This window comes from Charadrius vociferus, unplaced genomic scaffold, assembly GCF_000708025.1.
Source record: "Charadrius vociferus isolate BGI_N301 unplaced genomic scaffold, ASM70802v2 scaffold561, whole genome shotgun sequence".
NCBI classification, from domain to species: domain Eukaryota; kingdom Metazoa; phylum Chordata; class Aves; order Charadriiformes; family Charadriidae; genus Charadrius; species Charadrius vociferus.
In genome coordinates, this window is record NW_009646848.1 from 553880 (window position 1) to 567962 (window position 14083).

At 46.0% G+C, this 14083-nt stretch overlaps 1 protein-coding gene across 1 annotated transcript; it reads left to right on the plus strand.

Moving 5' to 3' along the window:
• The first annotated feature begins 870 nt into the window (after nucleotides 1-870).
• Nucleotides 871-13534, plus strand: LOC104294496 (protein FAM115C-like). Its single transcript, XM_009894109.1, has 7 exons — nucleotides 871-1487; nucleotides 3805-4775; nucleotides 5818-5912; nucleotides 6935-7148; nucleotides 7983-8222; nucleotides 10221-10558; nucleotides 13289-13534. The coding sequence occupies exons 1-7, from the start codon at nucleotides 871-873 to the stop codon at nucleotides 13532-13534; spliced, it is 2721 nt and encodes a 906-aa protein (XP_009892411.1).
• The last annotated feature ends 549 nt before the right edge of the window (nucleotides 13535-14083 follow it).

Consider the following 14083-nt stretch of genomic DNA (forward strand, 5'->3'; position numbering starts at 1 on the left):
TCATTTCTGCTGCCTCTCCTCCCCCTCACAGCACCTCTTAATACAAGAGGTAATATAAGCAAGGGCTCTTAGTGCCTAAATGGAGGTAGAAAAGTATAACTTTGGAATACCATCTTGCAGCAACTGTGTGTAGTTCTGTATGTATCCAATTCTGAAGAAAAATGGTGGCCTACGGCCATACCACCCTGAGAACGCCCGATCTCATCTGATCTCGGAAGCTAAGCAGGGTCGGGCCCAGTTAGTACTTGGATGGGAGACCGCTTGGGAATACCGGGTGCTGTAGGCTACAAATATCCTGTGCAACCTGTTGTAGGTGACCCTGCTCTGGTGGGGGGGGGTTGGACTAGATGATCTCCAGAGGTCCCTTCCAACCCTGACCATTCTGTGATTCTGTATGTGAACTGCATGTTTGAATCATGCCTTGTGTTGTGTTGATAAGGTTTTTTTCAATTTCTGGCTATTTCCATGTAAATCGCCTCTACCGGGCAAGTTCCTAGTAGACTTCCTGGACCCTCTGGCACTCTCCCTCTCCAAATAAATTGTTAATAGGAAAGTGAATACCTCCTCCATGATTCATAGCAGAATTTGTTGAAATAGTCACTTTCTTTTCTTCTATCATCTTCATATCTTTTTCACTTCTGTTTAAATGGTAAATAGTGTGATAACAAAGCCAAAGAAGCAAACAAACAAAAATCCCAAATCACTGAAGAAGTTGTGTCCACAAAACTGCTTCCAGTAAATGTTTCTCATTTGTTTGGAGTTCTTACCAGACAACCCTGAAGTGACCCCATGGAATTGTCACAGCTTTGTTGCTGAGCCATACTGTAACGAACGTTGGTCTTCTCTCCACCAGGTATGAGTGACCTGAAGATGAAACCCTGTGCCACCTATGAGCTGTTAGTGGATGGTGTTGGGCCATGGGACTTCACTGGCAGTTTTGTTCCTTGTGAACTGCTGCTTGTTGGAGAGGATGCCTACCCCGTGCTTGTGAACTCTAAGAAGCAGGTTCTGATCGCCGTTTCACAGTATGGGAAGGGCCGGATGGTGGTTGTTTCCCATGAGGGAATCTTGGAGGACTCCAAGTTTTCCCAGTTCCTCAGAAATGCTGTGGAGTGGCTCAAGCCTTCCCCTGAGGCTCTGGTTGGGGTCCATCCTCATTTGGATTCCCTCTCCCAGCTGCTGCTCAAGGCTGGTACCAAAGTACAGGCTGGGGCAGAGCTCAGCCCCTCCCTGGGGGTGTACTGTATGGATGCTTGTGGCAGCACACAGGTGGAAGACCTGGTTGGCTTTGTAAAAGGGGGTGGAGGGCTGCTTGTTGGTGGCCAGGCCTTGCACTGGGCTAGTCAACATGGCAAGGAGAAGGTGTTGTTTGAATTTCCTGGGAACCAGGTGACCAGCGTGGCTGGCGTGTACTTCACAGGAAACGCTGCGGAGAAAGGCATCTTCAAAGTCGCCAAGAAAATTTCCAAGATCCCCTTAATTGTCCAGTGAGTATCTGAACTGCTCTCTATTTAAACCACTGATCAGGTTATGCAGGTGTGGTGTTTATAGAAGATTCTTGAGGTGAGAGACAAGGATGATGGCAAATGCTGGTTCTTTAATAGCCAGGACGGGATGCAGCTGTTGTCTTCCCATTTACGGGGGACCTTTCTGTTGTTTGCAATTGGAAAGAGCGGTGCCTTTGACTGCTTGCTGGGCAGCTGGGCCAGGCCTGGGGAATTCATTCAAGGGGAAGGAAACGAGGGGAGCCATCTTTTAGAGCAGCCTGACCAAGTGTGCACACACAGCAACACAGGGACAGGGATGCGAGGACTAACTCCTCCTTGCCCTCTCCCCAGACATGTGTATGTTCAGGGCAACTTTCCCACAGTTGAAAACCAGGTTGGAGATGGAGCGCCAGACCAGCCCTCTGAGCCGGGCTCTGGCTGGCAGCTGCTAAACCTGCTTAGCCTGCTACTTGCAGAAATTCGCCTTCTGCAGGTGAAACCCAGGGGCTGGTGCAGAGCTGAGAGGATGGGCTAGGTGCCACCTCCCTTCTCAGCTGTGGGCAGGAAATCTTGGTTCTCCCAGTTCATTTGGGATTCCAGTGTGGCCCCTTGGGTCCTGGAGCAGCAGGTGTAAAACTGAGGGCTGGTATGACTCGTATTGCACAGCAGACCAGGCAGCAGTCCTGGGCATTGCTCTGCTGTCTTCTTCCACCTCGCCTTTGCAGCGAGTGTGCCAGGGTGTGCCTCGCCCCACTTTCTGCTGAATTACACAAGGCACAGTGGGTTCTCTGAGGAGCATGAGAGCTGGTGGGCTTCCTCTACGTGGCAGCTTCAATTTCACTGCGGTGGAAGCTGCAACAATTACAATAAAATTCCCTGCAAGTCTTTTCTGCAAGTTTTTCCTTCGCAGCCTTTTCCTTGTGCATATATAATACCAAATTTCTGTTATTTTCAGACAAATAATTCAATTTGATACTCTCTGGATGCTTAATTTGTTTCCCAAAAGAGGTAGTAGAAAGCTCTGCTGTTGAATTCGGCAAAGTGCTTGGGACACAGCTAACAAATGAAGTTACTTAAAAGTTGCTGATTGGTTCTTGTTCCCACCTGCAGTGCACCGGCGTGTTCCCACTGCCTCATGCACAGTGCATGGCAGAGTGAGAGAGGTGGAGAACAGAGCAGAGAAAACTTACATAGCTATTAACAAGACTTTAAATGGTAACTAAGGGGCAATTACACCTTGTTTATGGTGTTTTTGTGGTGGTTTTGATTGGATCCAGAGCCTCAGAGGAATTTAGATACCTAATTTCTGTGCAGCACAACAGCTCTGTGCACCTTGGACTTCCTGTTGGCCTTTGCTTAACCCACAGAGAATCAAAGCGCACTCTAAGGCAGGTGCTGTGCAATATGCCTGGGCCTATACTTGGTGTGACAAAAGGTCTCAGTAAAGTAATTACCAAAGGAGAGCTGCAGATTTAATTCATGTCCTGTGGGCATGCAGAAGGGCAGCATCATTCATTCTTATTGAGTTGGCTGCAATAGCCACGTAACGACAGATTATTTTCAGATGTTGGAAGAAAACCAACCAGGAGAAAATGTAAACAAAGCAAATGAGAGCAATTCGACATGTGTTTCTCCATAGTGACATACAGGAGTTACATGGAAATAGCAGAGATAAAAGGGCCTTGCACAGTATAATCTCTTTATATTGTCGAGGCCAGCTAGTGGTAACGTGATGACTATGTGTTAGGGCTTTGATTCATCTTCTAGTAACTCATTATTTGTCTAGCTGTGTGTCTGCCTGCCCATCTGGCCTAGCTGTGCTTTCTTCAATTCTCAATGGTGGCAGAGGCTGGGAGAAGAGACAGAAATCTTTTGGGCTTCCCTAGTTGATAATGACTAGGGTGGAGTAAATGGACATAGTTTCTGTTATAGGAAATGTGCCAATTCCCACATCATTTGCAGTTTAAACCTGCAGTTTTAAAAATATGAAAGGTCTTCTGATTCTTGAGTTTCTGCAATGCATTTAGATTTTCAAGCTGCTCTTCAAAGTCAGAGGTCTAGAAACTTCCTTTTGACCTCTTTCTTTGCTTATTTCTTTAAATGAGTTCTGAGATTCTTACAGATTTGCTTGGCTGCAAAAACTGAGGGTTTAAAAGAAGAAAAATGAGGTATTGATGAATTAATTTTTTTAACTGGAAGAACTGGCAACATGATTTACTAGGAAGAGTGAGGAAGAAGAGTCAGGGATGGACAAGGTGGCCTTTTGTGGAAAGGATTCTGAGACCAGGGCTAACCAGGACCTCTTGTGGTTTTGCAGGCACCAGGCCAACCTCGGCCTTGATGCTGAGTTTCTCCTGAGTGGTGTGTCGGAGCTGGATTTGGTGACAGGGGGTGTACCCTCCATCTTGCTGGTGCACGGTGTACTCTCCTTCCCACTCTGCCTGGACAGCTCGCACCGCTGTCTCTTAGCTGCAGCACGCTATGGCCGGGGCCGTGTTGTGGTGGCAACCCACGAGAGCCAACTGTTCTCCCCAAAGCTGGCCAGATTCCTGGTCAATGCTGTCCGCTGGCTAGATGCTGGGAGGAAGGGGCTGGTGGGTGTGGATGCCAGCCTGAAGAAACTGTGTAGCCTTCTCTCTCAGGAAGAGGTGAAGTCGCAAGTGTCAAAGCTGACAGGCGACATCAGCGTGTACTGCTGCTCTTCGTACAGCGCCAGAGAGGTGGAGAGGGTTCATGCTTTCGTGGCAGAGGGAGGTGGCCTGCTGATTGGAGGCCAGGCCTGGTACTGGGCTTCCCAGAACTGCGGCAAAGCTGCTGTGGCAAAATACCCTGGCAACAAAATCCTCAACCGCTTTGGGCTGAGCATCCTGGGGCAGAGCGTCCCGGCAGCTAAGCACCCACCTGTGGGTCCTGGGGAGCACTACCACTTCCGCACGGCGCTTGCTCTTCTCAAAGAGCATGTAGAGAAGCATGAGGAGCTCAAGGCCCCCTTGAAGGACTGGCTGCAAAGGCTAGCACAAGACTATACTGCCTTTCTGCACATCCCAGCCCACGACTGCCCTGCATATGACTCGTTCCACCGCATACTGACCAAAGTGCTTCAGAGAAATGGGATCCCACATGTCAGCAGGCACTGCCCTGTCAAGAGCAACTCCAAAGAGGCAGTCCTTCTCTGCATGGCAACCCAGCTGTCCCTCACGATGACGGATAGTGCAGCCCTAGTGCAGAAATCTGCTGCTGAGGTCTGTGCAGTCCCCATCACTGTGGAAATTGATGGCACAAACCCAGGTGAGGAGTGTGTCTCCCTTCCTCTTGAGGAATCCTGTTGCTGGGGTCAGTGGGGTGCCCATCCTCAGTGCGTGTGTGTCTGTACGTGTCTGAACATGGGGACAGATGTGCAATTTCACAGCGGGCTTGTGAGAAAGCTGACCTCTGTGTAGTGGCAGACAGGCTTCATTTGCAGCCAGCCCTGATTTCAGCTCTCTGAAGCACCCTGTGGAAGTCCTGCTCCCTTACTGTATGCACGCAGGCACTTGGGGGAGAAGAGCCACCTAAAAGGGGCACCTCAGGGTACTTGCACAGGACAATGGCTTGGGCAAGAAAGCCTGCTTGAGAAACTCTGGGCTCTACACTGCAGGTTGTTGTTGCCATAGTTGTGCCAGCTGTCTGTGGGGCCATCCTATAAAGAGGTAGGAGTTAAGAACAAAAGGTTTATTCTTTATCTAGATAAATTCAGCCTGAGTTATAGCGTGGTTTCACGGCTTGTTGTGTCAGCATAGTTGACAGAGTGAAGGTCTGGTTTTGGGGGTGAAGAGAAGAGGCTGGAAGCATGGTCAGAACCTCTTGGGCTGACACCATCACTGAAGGCAAGGTATTTGGTAATTAGACCCTGAATGATTTGTCTGACCTTAGGCCTTGTATCTATACAACCTTGCTGAGATTCCTGCTCACAACTTAAACACAATATGTTTAAACTCTAGGTTAAACTCCACTAGTAAGGTATTATCCCCTGGACAGATTAATCTTTTTTTTTTTTTTTTTTAATTGGAATATGGCTGAGAGGAGTTGTTTGCAAACTGTTCTAATGAGATGAAGGAGATTGTTCTGGAGTGGCAGTGTCTGAGTGCAAAAGATATGCAGAGAGAAAAGGTGTGGAATAACTGGTTTTAACACTAATGAGTCAGAACAAAACATAAGACAGTTCTGTGACTGTAGAGCAAGGGAAAAGAAAAGGATGGAGTATTCTTCTATTGCAGCTTAAAATCTCCAGAATCTGTAACGTCAGGCCAAAGTGCTTGACTGTTGAGGACTGCGTTCTCATACCTTTTAGGTAATACAGCCTGGAGGAGTACGGGACTCTACCTCCCTGAAGGGCACACAGCAGTTATAACATTCCCTTGCCTGGTGGTCAGTGCTGGTCTGAAGGTAAGCTGTCTCTAGTTTGGCTTCTGTTTACACTGATATATTTGTCGGATGTGCGCTGAAAAATAGCTTGCAAGAAGACTTTTCTCGTTGGTTTTGCTGCCTTTTCAGTCCTTTCCTACTGCTGCCACCCTGTGGCACTTTAAATGAATTGTCATAATTTTTCACGTTTCCTACTCTCTTCTGTTGCACTCCTCTTATTTCTGTGTGCTGGCAGGATAATTGATTATGGCTGCTGCCTGAAGGCAGCTTTATTTGTTTTTTCATCGTGCAAAGAGAACTGATCAAGGTGATTTTCATGCCCAAGATAAGTATTTGGGCCCTTCTTTGCACCAGACTTAGTTCTGTCTCTCCAGATCTCTCATAAGGTACTTTCACAGTGCTGTTACTGTTGTCTTTGTGAATATATCCAGATCAGATATAGCCTAGTTACTTGGGATCCTGTTCTCTGCAAAGTACAAAGCAGACAAATGCTTACCTGCTTGGATATTTTTTGCAGTGAGCTCCCTGCAGCTGAAATGCAAAGTTAACCCAACTCGAGTGTTTCTGTCTGATCGTGCAGCCACATGCTCTCTGTTCTACTGTATGAGGACCAAGGAAGAGACACAATTAAAGAAGCCAGCAGTAATCACATCTTTCCAACTCATATGTTATGGGATATGACTGGTTCTGGTGAAGGAATGATCCATGCAAGTACAGTGCAGTGGAAGAAATCACTGCAGTACACTGAACTGCTGGTGAAAGATGTAGTTGACCCAGTAATAATGGGAGTATTGCTGTAAGATTGTCTGAGACAGGGATAGCACTGAACTTCACTAGCTTTTTTTATTGTACGTTCTGTTTCTGGTCACTATAGGCTGAAAGCTTGAACTAGGCTGGAGTCAGAAGGCTGCTTCTGCATGAGTGCCCTTGAAGGACAGTGTTGCAGCAGATTACTCTGAGTGTTGTGGTCAGTCTGCCAGGTTGGTCTGCCAGGTTGCACTCAGAGCCCTTTGACCAGCTGTTCCTACCCTTCTGTTTGCCAGGTACAGATTGGGTGTCACACGGATGACCTCTCTCACGCCACAGAGCTGAAGCGGGCCCCAGTGGTAGTACGCACCTGTGATATTGCCTGCCAGAAACAGTCTGTTTCCTGCCTCTGGGGTGGCCTCATTTACATCGTAGTACCACCAAGGAGTGACCTGGGGAAAGTGCCCATCACAGTAGAAGGGGCAGTCAGAGCTCCTTTCTTCAAGCTTGGTAGGTTTCTTTACCTTGGTGCCTTTCTCCTTAGTGCTGCTCACAGGCGCTGCTATCTCTGTGACTGAAAGGAATGTCTTAGAAATGCCTGGGTTTGGGAATACCCAGATTTAGTTTCCTTGCTTTGTTGTCCTGTGGGATTCTGGGTAAGTCACTTAGTCACTCTGGGCCTGCTACGTGGCAGGAGTTAGACAAGGGAGTTGTCACTAAACAGGCAGTATTTGTCCAAACCGACATTTCTTGAGGTTGGAGTTGTCATTTTTGATGGAAACCGTTGTGTTGGAGGGAGACCGGTTGACCTCTGCGACAACAAAGCTTGCCTTGCGCTCTGCCTGCTTTACTGTGCCCCCATATGGCCATGTCCAGTCCCTACAGTAAGTCTCTCTGCTGAATTTCCCGTGTTTTCTGTCAGTTTCTCTTCTCTTCCTGTATACAATTTCTTGTTGCTCTTCTGTCAAACTAAACAAAACCAGGGTTGTTATATGAAATAGAAAATCTCTGCTGGAGAGGAAGAAATGAGATCATCAAAGGACGCTGAAACCTGGTGCTTCTTGTTCTCAGATGGAAAACAGGGATCCATTCTTGGTATGTTACTGCTCTGGTATATGCCAGTCCTCTTCTGTATGTCTGCCATCCATAGAAGAGCCTGAGGAGGCTTTCCAAGCCCAGGATGAGGATTAACTAGTTAACAGCCACTACCTCCAGTCACACAACTAACACATACTGTTTTTCAAGATAATTTCCCAACTGTAATCTGTTTCTCCAGCTTGATGTCTAGGAGCATGCTCAAAAGTCAGAGCTGTGCTTAACTGATATTCTGTGTTGTCAATGTAGGGGAGACCTGTGAAAACCAGTGGAAGACCTGTATCCGGCACTACCCTGCTCCCTGGGCAGAACTCGCTGTTGAGAATCTCATCCTGACGGTGCCATCTGACAGCATCCGCCACATGGAGAACCCACAGCCGCTGCTGACCCTGTGGAATGAGATCATGGTGGCAATAAGCGAATTGGCAGCCATACCAACAAAATTCCCAAGGCCAGAGAGGATTGTAACAGATGTCCAGATCTCATGTGGTAGGTACATTGCCATATGGCCTTCTGAAGGGGCTAAGAGACAAGTGGCCTCTAGCAGCAATGTCTGTTCCTTCAAGGTTATTTTGCTAAAACCAGACTAGGAACATGTGTAAGGTGTCAAATGACTGTGACCCTTCCATAATTGTGAGCTACTCCATCAGGATGGAAACACGGTAAGGTGGAGCTTAAAAAAATGCATTGACCCCTTCAGATGCCCCCCTGCTCTCAAAACTAGTGGTGTCTCACTTAGATGTTCTGCTGCCTGGGCATGTTACGAAGCAGAGCTGCTGACTGCAGTGGCCTTGACTCACATGTAGTTGCTTATTCTCCCTCCTGAATGCACTGCAGAGTCAGTACAGCTGGGAGATGGTGACCTGATTTCTCTTTTTTTCCCTGCCTCAACTACAGGATTGTTCTCATGCATTCAGTGACAGTTGTTAAACTTGTGTGTGCCTACCTACTGGAGATGGGCTGCACAAAGATTATTGTGGGCAAAGCTTAGCCTGAAAAGACGTGTGCCTGAGATGATGGCAATGGAGAACCGTAGAATCATAGAATGGTTTAGGTTGGAAAGGACCTTGAAGATCATCTAGTTCCAATCCCCCTGCCATGGGCAGGGACACTTCCCACTAGACCAGGTTGCTCAAAGCCCCATCCAGCCTGGCCTTAAACACCTCCAGGGAAGAAGCAGAACCAATATCACTGACAAAGCCTATGAGTTTGTAGTTTTGCAGCTGATGCTCCCCCACCCCAGCTTTTCAAGTTGTGAACTGAGTGCATTTGATCTAGGGTCAAATTAGATGGTAAACGTGGAACTTTGCAATACAAGTTTTGTTCAGTTGTTTTTCCAAATAGATGGGTTAAATTCAACATCCCACGATGAGACAAGCACTTGGTATGAACCCTGATGTCCTAAGCCTTTGCTAAGCCACATGGAAAGAATTTGTTGCACATCTTGGGAGTGTTAAGTTCTGCTATCCTGAGAAAATGCCATTTGAAAAGATCATAGCCTGCAGACACAAAATTCCCTTCAGTTTTGGGTGGACTAAATGATTTCACTTACATCCCTGGACCCGAAATTTTTGGATGCCAGTGCCTGCTAAATGCATGCATCCCCCTTATTTAAAAAGAGGGAGCTCAAGATCTTAAATAGTTCTGCAGGAATGGGGTTGCCATTGATGTTCTCTAGCTTGGGTAGTCTACAAGCTTAGTGTTCAAAAACATCTGTGTAGGCTCTCTATATAGTGAGTATAAAGGGCTGCTTATTCCCTCCTGCAATAGTTTGAGTTTGGGGAAGTGACTCTTCCATGAAGCTTTGTGAATCTTTGAGAAGAAGGACAAATCAAGGATGAAGACACTGAGGAGACATGAGTAAAATCGTGGTGCAAGATTCTTGCCTAGCTTGATGCTGGGAAGTTGTTTATAGTATAGCTATCCTGTGAGGTTTAGAACAGGCTTAAGCCCAACAAGCTTTGCAGCACTTAAGCATCACAAACTGTGACTTCCATGTGTCTCATCCAAATTGCTGACTACCAGAGTGCAGACCTGCAGTATCTGCACTCTACATCGGAAGACCCAAGCTCTGCCAGGATGCTGAATCACATTGTTGTGTGTTTGGGTGAGCGTTAACTATGCTCAGTTTGTGAGAGTTCAGGTGTATTCTGGTCAATGGTCAGGCTTTTTCCCTCATCCTGAATTCTCAAACTCAGTCCAACCATGAGTGTACACTTAGGTATAAAAAGGGAAAGCAGGTGAAACTGTGCTTAGTTGATAGTTCAGTACTACCTTTACATTGCTTATTTGACTATCTGTTAGAGTGAAACTTGTAGTATTTTCTTATCTCACAAAGGGAAAAAAATTGTCATTCATGGTAATACATGCGTGGTTTATGAGGTGGAGGAAAGACACTAGAGAAATGAAAAAAAAACCCAAACAGTCATTTATGTCTAAGAGGCACTGGAGTGAGCACTTATGTGTTGGTACCTGTCTTTCCTGCAGGGTGGATGCATGCTGGCTACCCCATCATGGGCCACCTAGATTCAGTGAAGGAGATGTTAGACGTGAAGCACATGCAAACTACTGGTCTTTGGGGTCCTGTCCATGAGCTGGGACACAATCAGCAGCAGAAAGCCTGGGAGTTTTGCCCTCATACCACAGAGGCCACCTGCAACCTCTGGTCTGTTTATGTTCATGAGAAGGTGCTGGGGATTCCCAGGCATCAGGCTCATAAGGAGCTTAGACCACAGCGTCGGGAGAAAAGGATAAGAGAATATCTGAAGAAAGGCGCTCAACTAAAGGACTGGAAGGTGTGGACTGCTCTGGAGACATACCTGCAGGTAACTGGGAAAAGCGGGTGTATTCTTAGTGCAGTCAGTGAAGCCTGTGTCAGACGGATATCTGTAGGATATCTATATCCTGGTGACTGTAGCTGTCATGCCTTGTAAGTGTTTGCTTACAATCTGGGTTCATCTCGGGTCCAGAAAGCACTCTATCTATATAGATAGAGCATCTGTTGCTTATGTCTCCTGCAAACCTTCCTTTGCCAGACTTGGGCTTAGCCACTCAGGAGAGAGCTTAGTTGAATATACAAATCTTTCTCCGTAGGAGAGAAACAGTAACTGCTTCTTGTTATGCAGCGTGGGAAAAGTATGATCAAATTTGGGCACAGCTCTTTAATCTGCTGCAGATTTTCTGTGGGACATTGGGCTAGTTGGCCGAAAAAAACCTCTTGGCATTGTAAAGTGTCTAGAAGAACCAGGCTTCTAGCAGTATCCTAGTGAGTTACGTGACTAGGCTCCTCTTTCCATAACATAGCAAAGAGCAGGGTGTTCCTATCAGCTGGTGCACTGGGTGGAACCAGTGTAGTCCATCAAGTGGCAAGGGGGTGGGTTCCTCCTGCACTTGTAGCTGGATCCCTCGCTGTGGTCAAGATTCTAAATCATGAACCCTGTCCTAGATTAAAGTCCATTCTTTTGGAAAGCATGAGAGAGATATTTTTGCCTTCCCCCTTTCCCTTAATCCCTGCAGCAACTAGTAGTCTAGCAGAGGGAGCACTCAACATGATTTTAACTGAGGACTTAAAGGCGAATGTCCATTATGATGGCTTAAGCTACTGACTGTTGGGAGTATCCCTCAGCCCCCTTGTCTATGAGCTCTCACATATTATGTGAAAAACAAAATATTTATTGGAGTATTGATCCTGATTATTCCACATCCCAGAGGAGTGCCTGGATCATCAAGCTGAAGAGTCAACCTCTCTTTGCTCTGGTGCAATGAATATCAAAATAGTTATACTGAGTGGAACAGTTACAACCAGGGAAATGAAAATTTTCCCCACGCTACCTTACCAGTTTGGCCACTGCCGCACTGCCTCACCCACACCCTATAGGTTGGGGTCTCCTATCTCCTGTCTGGCTACTGACAGGACTGCTGGGATAAACATGACATGAAAGAAGAATTACAATTCTGTGTATATACAGTCCCTATTACAGCTATAATTATTTTTTTTTCCTATGGAATCGTCTCTATGTTCCTTTGAGCCCTATATTTGGCTGCCATTTAGATGCTTTTCACATTCCTTCAATCCAGGAAGGCTTCAGCATTGACCTTCAGGCTTTTCTGGGTCCAGCTCCTGTGTAGTTCTTAGGCTTGCATGGCAGCATGGTGTCCTCTGGTCTTGCCGTTGCCTGATGGAGCATACCATCTCTCAGAGTTCAGGCTGGATATCTATTTACCTCTCCAGAGTGGTCACTAAAGCCTGTAACATGTATCTTGCAAATAAAAGAGTATAAAACAATTAGAAAATCAGTTAATTGGCCCAAGAGATTTACAGATTTAAATGGAAAAACAAAACTCTTGTCTGTACTGTTCTGTCTCCACCTCCTCACTGCTTGCTTTGGAGTAAAGTCAGAGACCTCCCAGGTTCTCTCTAGAGTAGGAAAAAGAAACACTTGCAGCATGTTCCAAGGCACTGGTTCCCCCAGTTGTCCAGGAGGTGCCACAGTTCACCCCCACAAGTACCTGTGTTTTCTTCCCATAGAAAATTGGTGGAGGAGGGAACAGACAGTTTTCACTGTTGACATGTTATGACAAGGAGTTGTGAATTGTCTGGGATGCATTCTGCAGTTCAGACATAACCTAACGGTGTGGAGCCTCCTCCAGTATAAATTGGCTTACTGCTTTTGATCTGGCACAAGACTAGACCATTTCATCTCCCACTTTGCAGACAGCCTCCTCATGCCTCTCCAGCCTTCTCACAAAAGCGTACTGCCTAGTCCATAGGTAGTCTCAGCACCAGGAGTTTCCATATGAATAGGGGATTATCAGAGAGAAATAACCTGCCTGTTTGTTCTGCCTAATGTAGAAGTAGTCTCCTGCTTAGCTGTTCCAACATGATGGAGGATTTGTGGAACGCAATTTAGTGTCAATCTGTTTGGTATCAGAAAGTGAGATGTAGGTCATGGCTTGGTAAGGACCTATGGACATTGAGTACACATTCTGCATCATGTCATGCTGTTGTTCCATGTTGCTTTTCATATTAACTTCATCTTAAGCAACAACATAGGTTTCCCCTCCCTCTTTACTTTAAACTCTTTTCTCATGCAACAACAGTTTTTCTACCTGAATCCCTTTTGTTCTTATTCCTAGCCAAAGCATGCCCTGTTCATGGTCTCTCCTTCCTGTCTTCTGCTTACTCCTTGATCTCCTGTGCTCCTTCTTTCCAGGTTCTCTGTCAGTGTCCTCTTCACTCTTTCACTGCACAAGCAGCTTTCGTCTGCCCAAATCAGCAGCTTGTATAGTAGATTGCTGATATTTCTAGCTGCTTCCAATGCATCTTTCATCTCCGTTTGTTTTGGCAGGCCAGTGTAATGGGAAGGTGTATTTTTCTGTACTCTAGTGCTGTAAGTTATGCTCTGAGGCCCGAAAGTTGGATGCCTTCATCTAAATTTACATTCATTCTAAAAGACACTGCAGAAACCTGTGGAATTTTCTACTGCTTGTAACACAGCAATAATGTTAGTGAAATGAGAATTTCCTTGTTTTTACACTGTATTCTTCTCCATCAGTTGCAGGAAGGGTTTGGTTGGGACCCCTTCATCCACCTCTTCTCTGACTACCAGAAAATATCCACCATCCCAAAAGGCAACTCTTCTAAAATGAACTTGTGGGCACAGAAGTTTTCTCAGCAGGTGAATAAGAACCTGGCTCCCTTTTTTACAGCCTGGGGTTGGCCTATCAATAAAGAGCTGTCTGTGGAACTGTCCTCTTTACCCAGCTGGGAACAGGACCCAATGAGATCCTATAAACCATGAAGGAAAAGTATCTAAACCTTGATTCTCAGACTAGCTATGGCCTATCTTTTTCTCCTTGTGTGCTGCATGATAGCTCACTGGGTGCTTAGCTTTAAACTAAATTCTTTAGCTTCCTGCTGTCAGTGGGGGTCAACCCCAACAGAAATTCAGCAGAAACTTGTGTGCAGCTCAGCAACTGTCTAAGCCATCTTCTGAAGGGTTAACTAATGAATGAGCTTTGTTCTAGGTTCTTCACCTCAGGAGGAATGTAATTCTGAGTGTATTTAGTTCCTGCAGAACCTTTCTCTGATGAAATGGAAATTTTCAGGGTGGAGCAGGCTCAAGAATAATACTAATACAATATGGGTCTGTAAAGCAAATAGTAGCCTCTGCAATGTTGTATCCTTCGGTTATAGTATCAGTAACATGAGTTTTTCACTATGGTTTTGATTACCCTAAATCCCTACTTTTAATCACTCTAAATATGCAAAACTTCCACACCTATTGTCATGAAAGTGAACTTATAATGCTTATATACAGCTTATATAATACATAGTTGATACTGAAATG

What these genes read in the sequence shown, in the direction of transcription:
- LOC104294496 (XM_009894109.1), top strand. Translation starts at nt 871, where the DNA reads ATGAAACCCTGTGCCACCTATGAGCTGTTAGTGGATGGTGTTGGGCCA. An exon ending in AGCTCCTTTCTTCAAGCTTG is followed by an intron (nt 7,149 to 7,982) that starts GTAGGTTTCTTT and finishes TTGTCAATGTAG; the next exon opens with GGGAGACCTGTGAAAACCAG. An exon ending in CTCTGGAGACATACCTGCAG is followed by an intron (nt 10,559 to 13,288) that starts GTAACTGGGAAA and finishes CTTCTCCATCAG; the next exon opens with TTGCAGGAAGGGTTTGGTTG.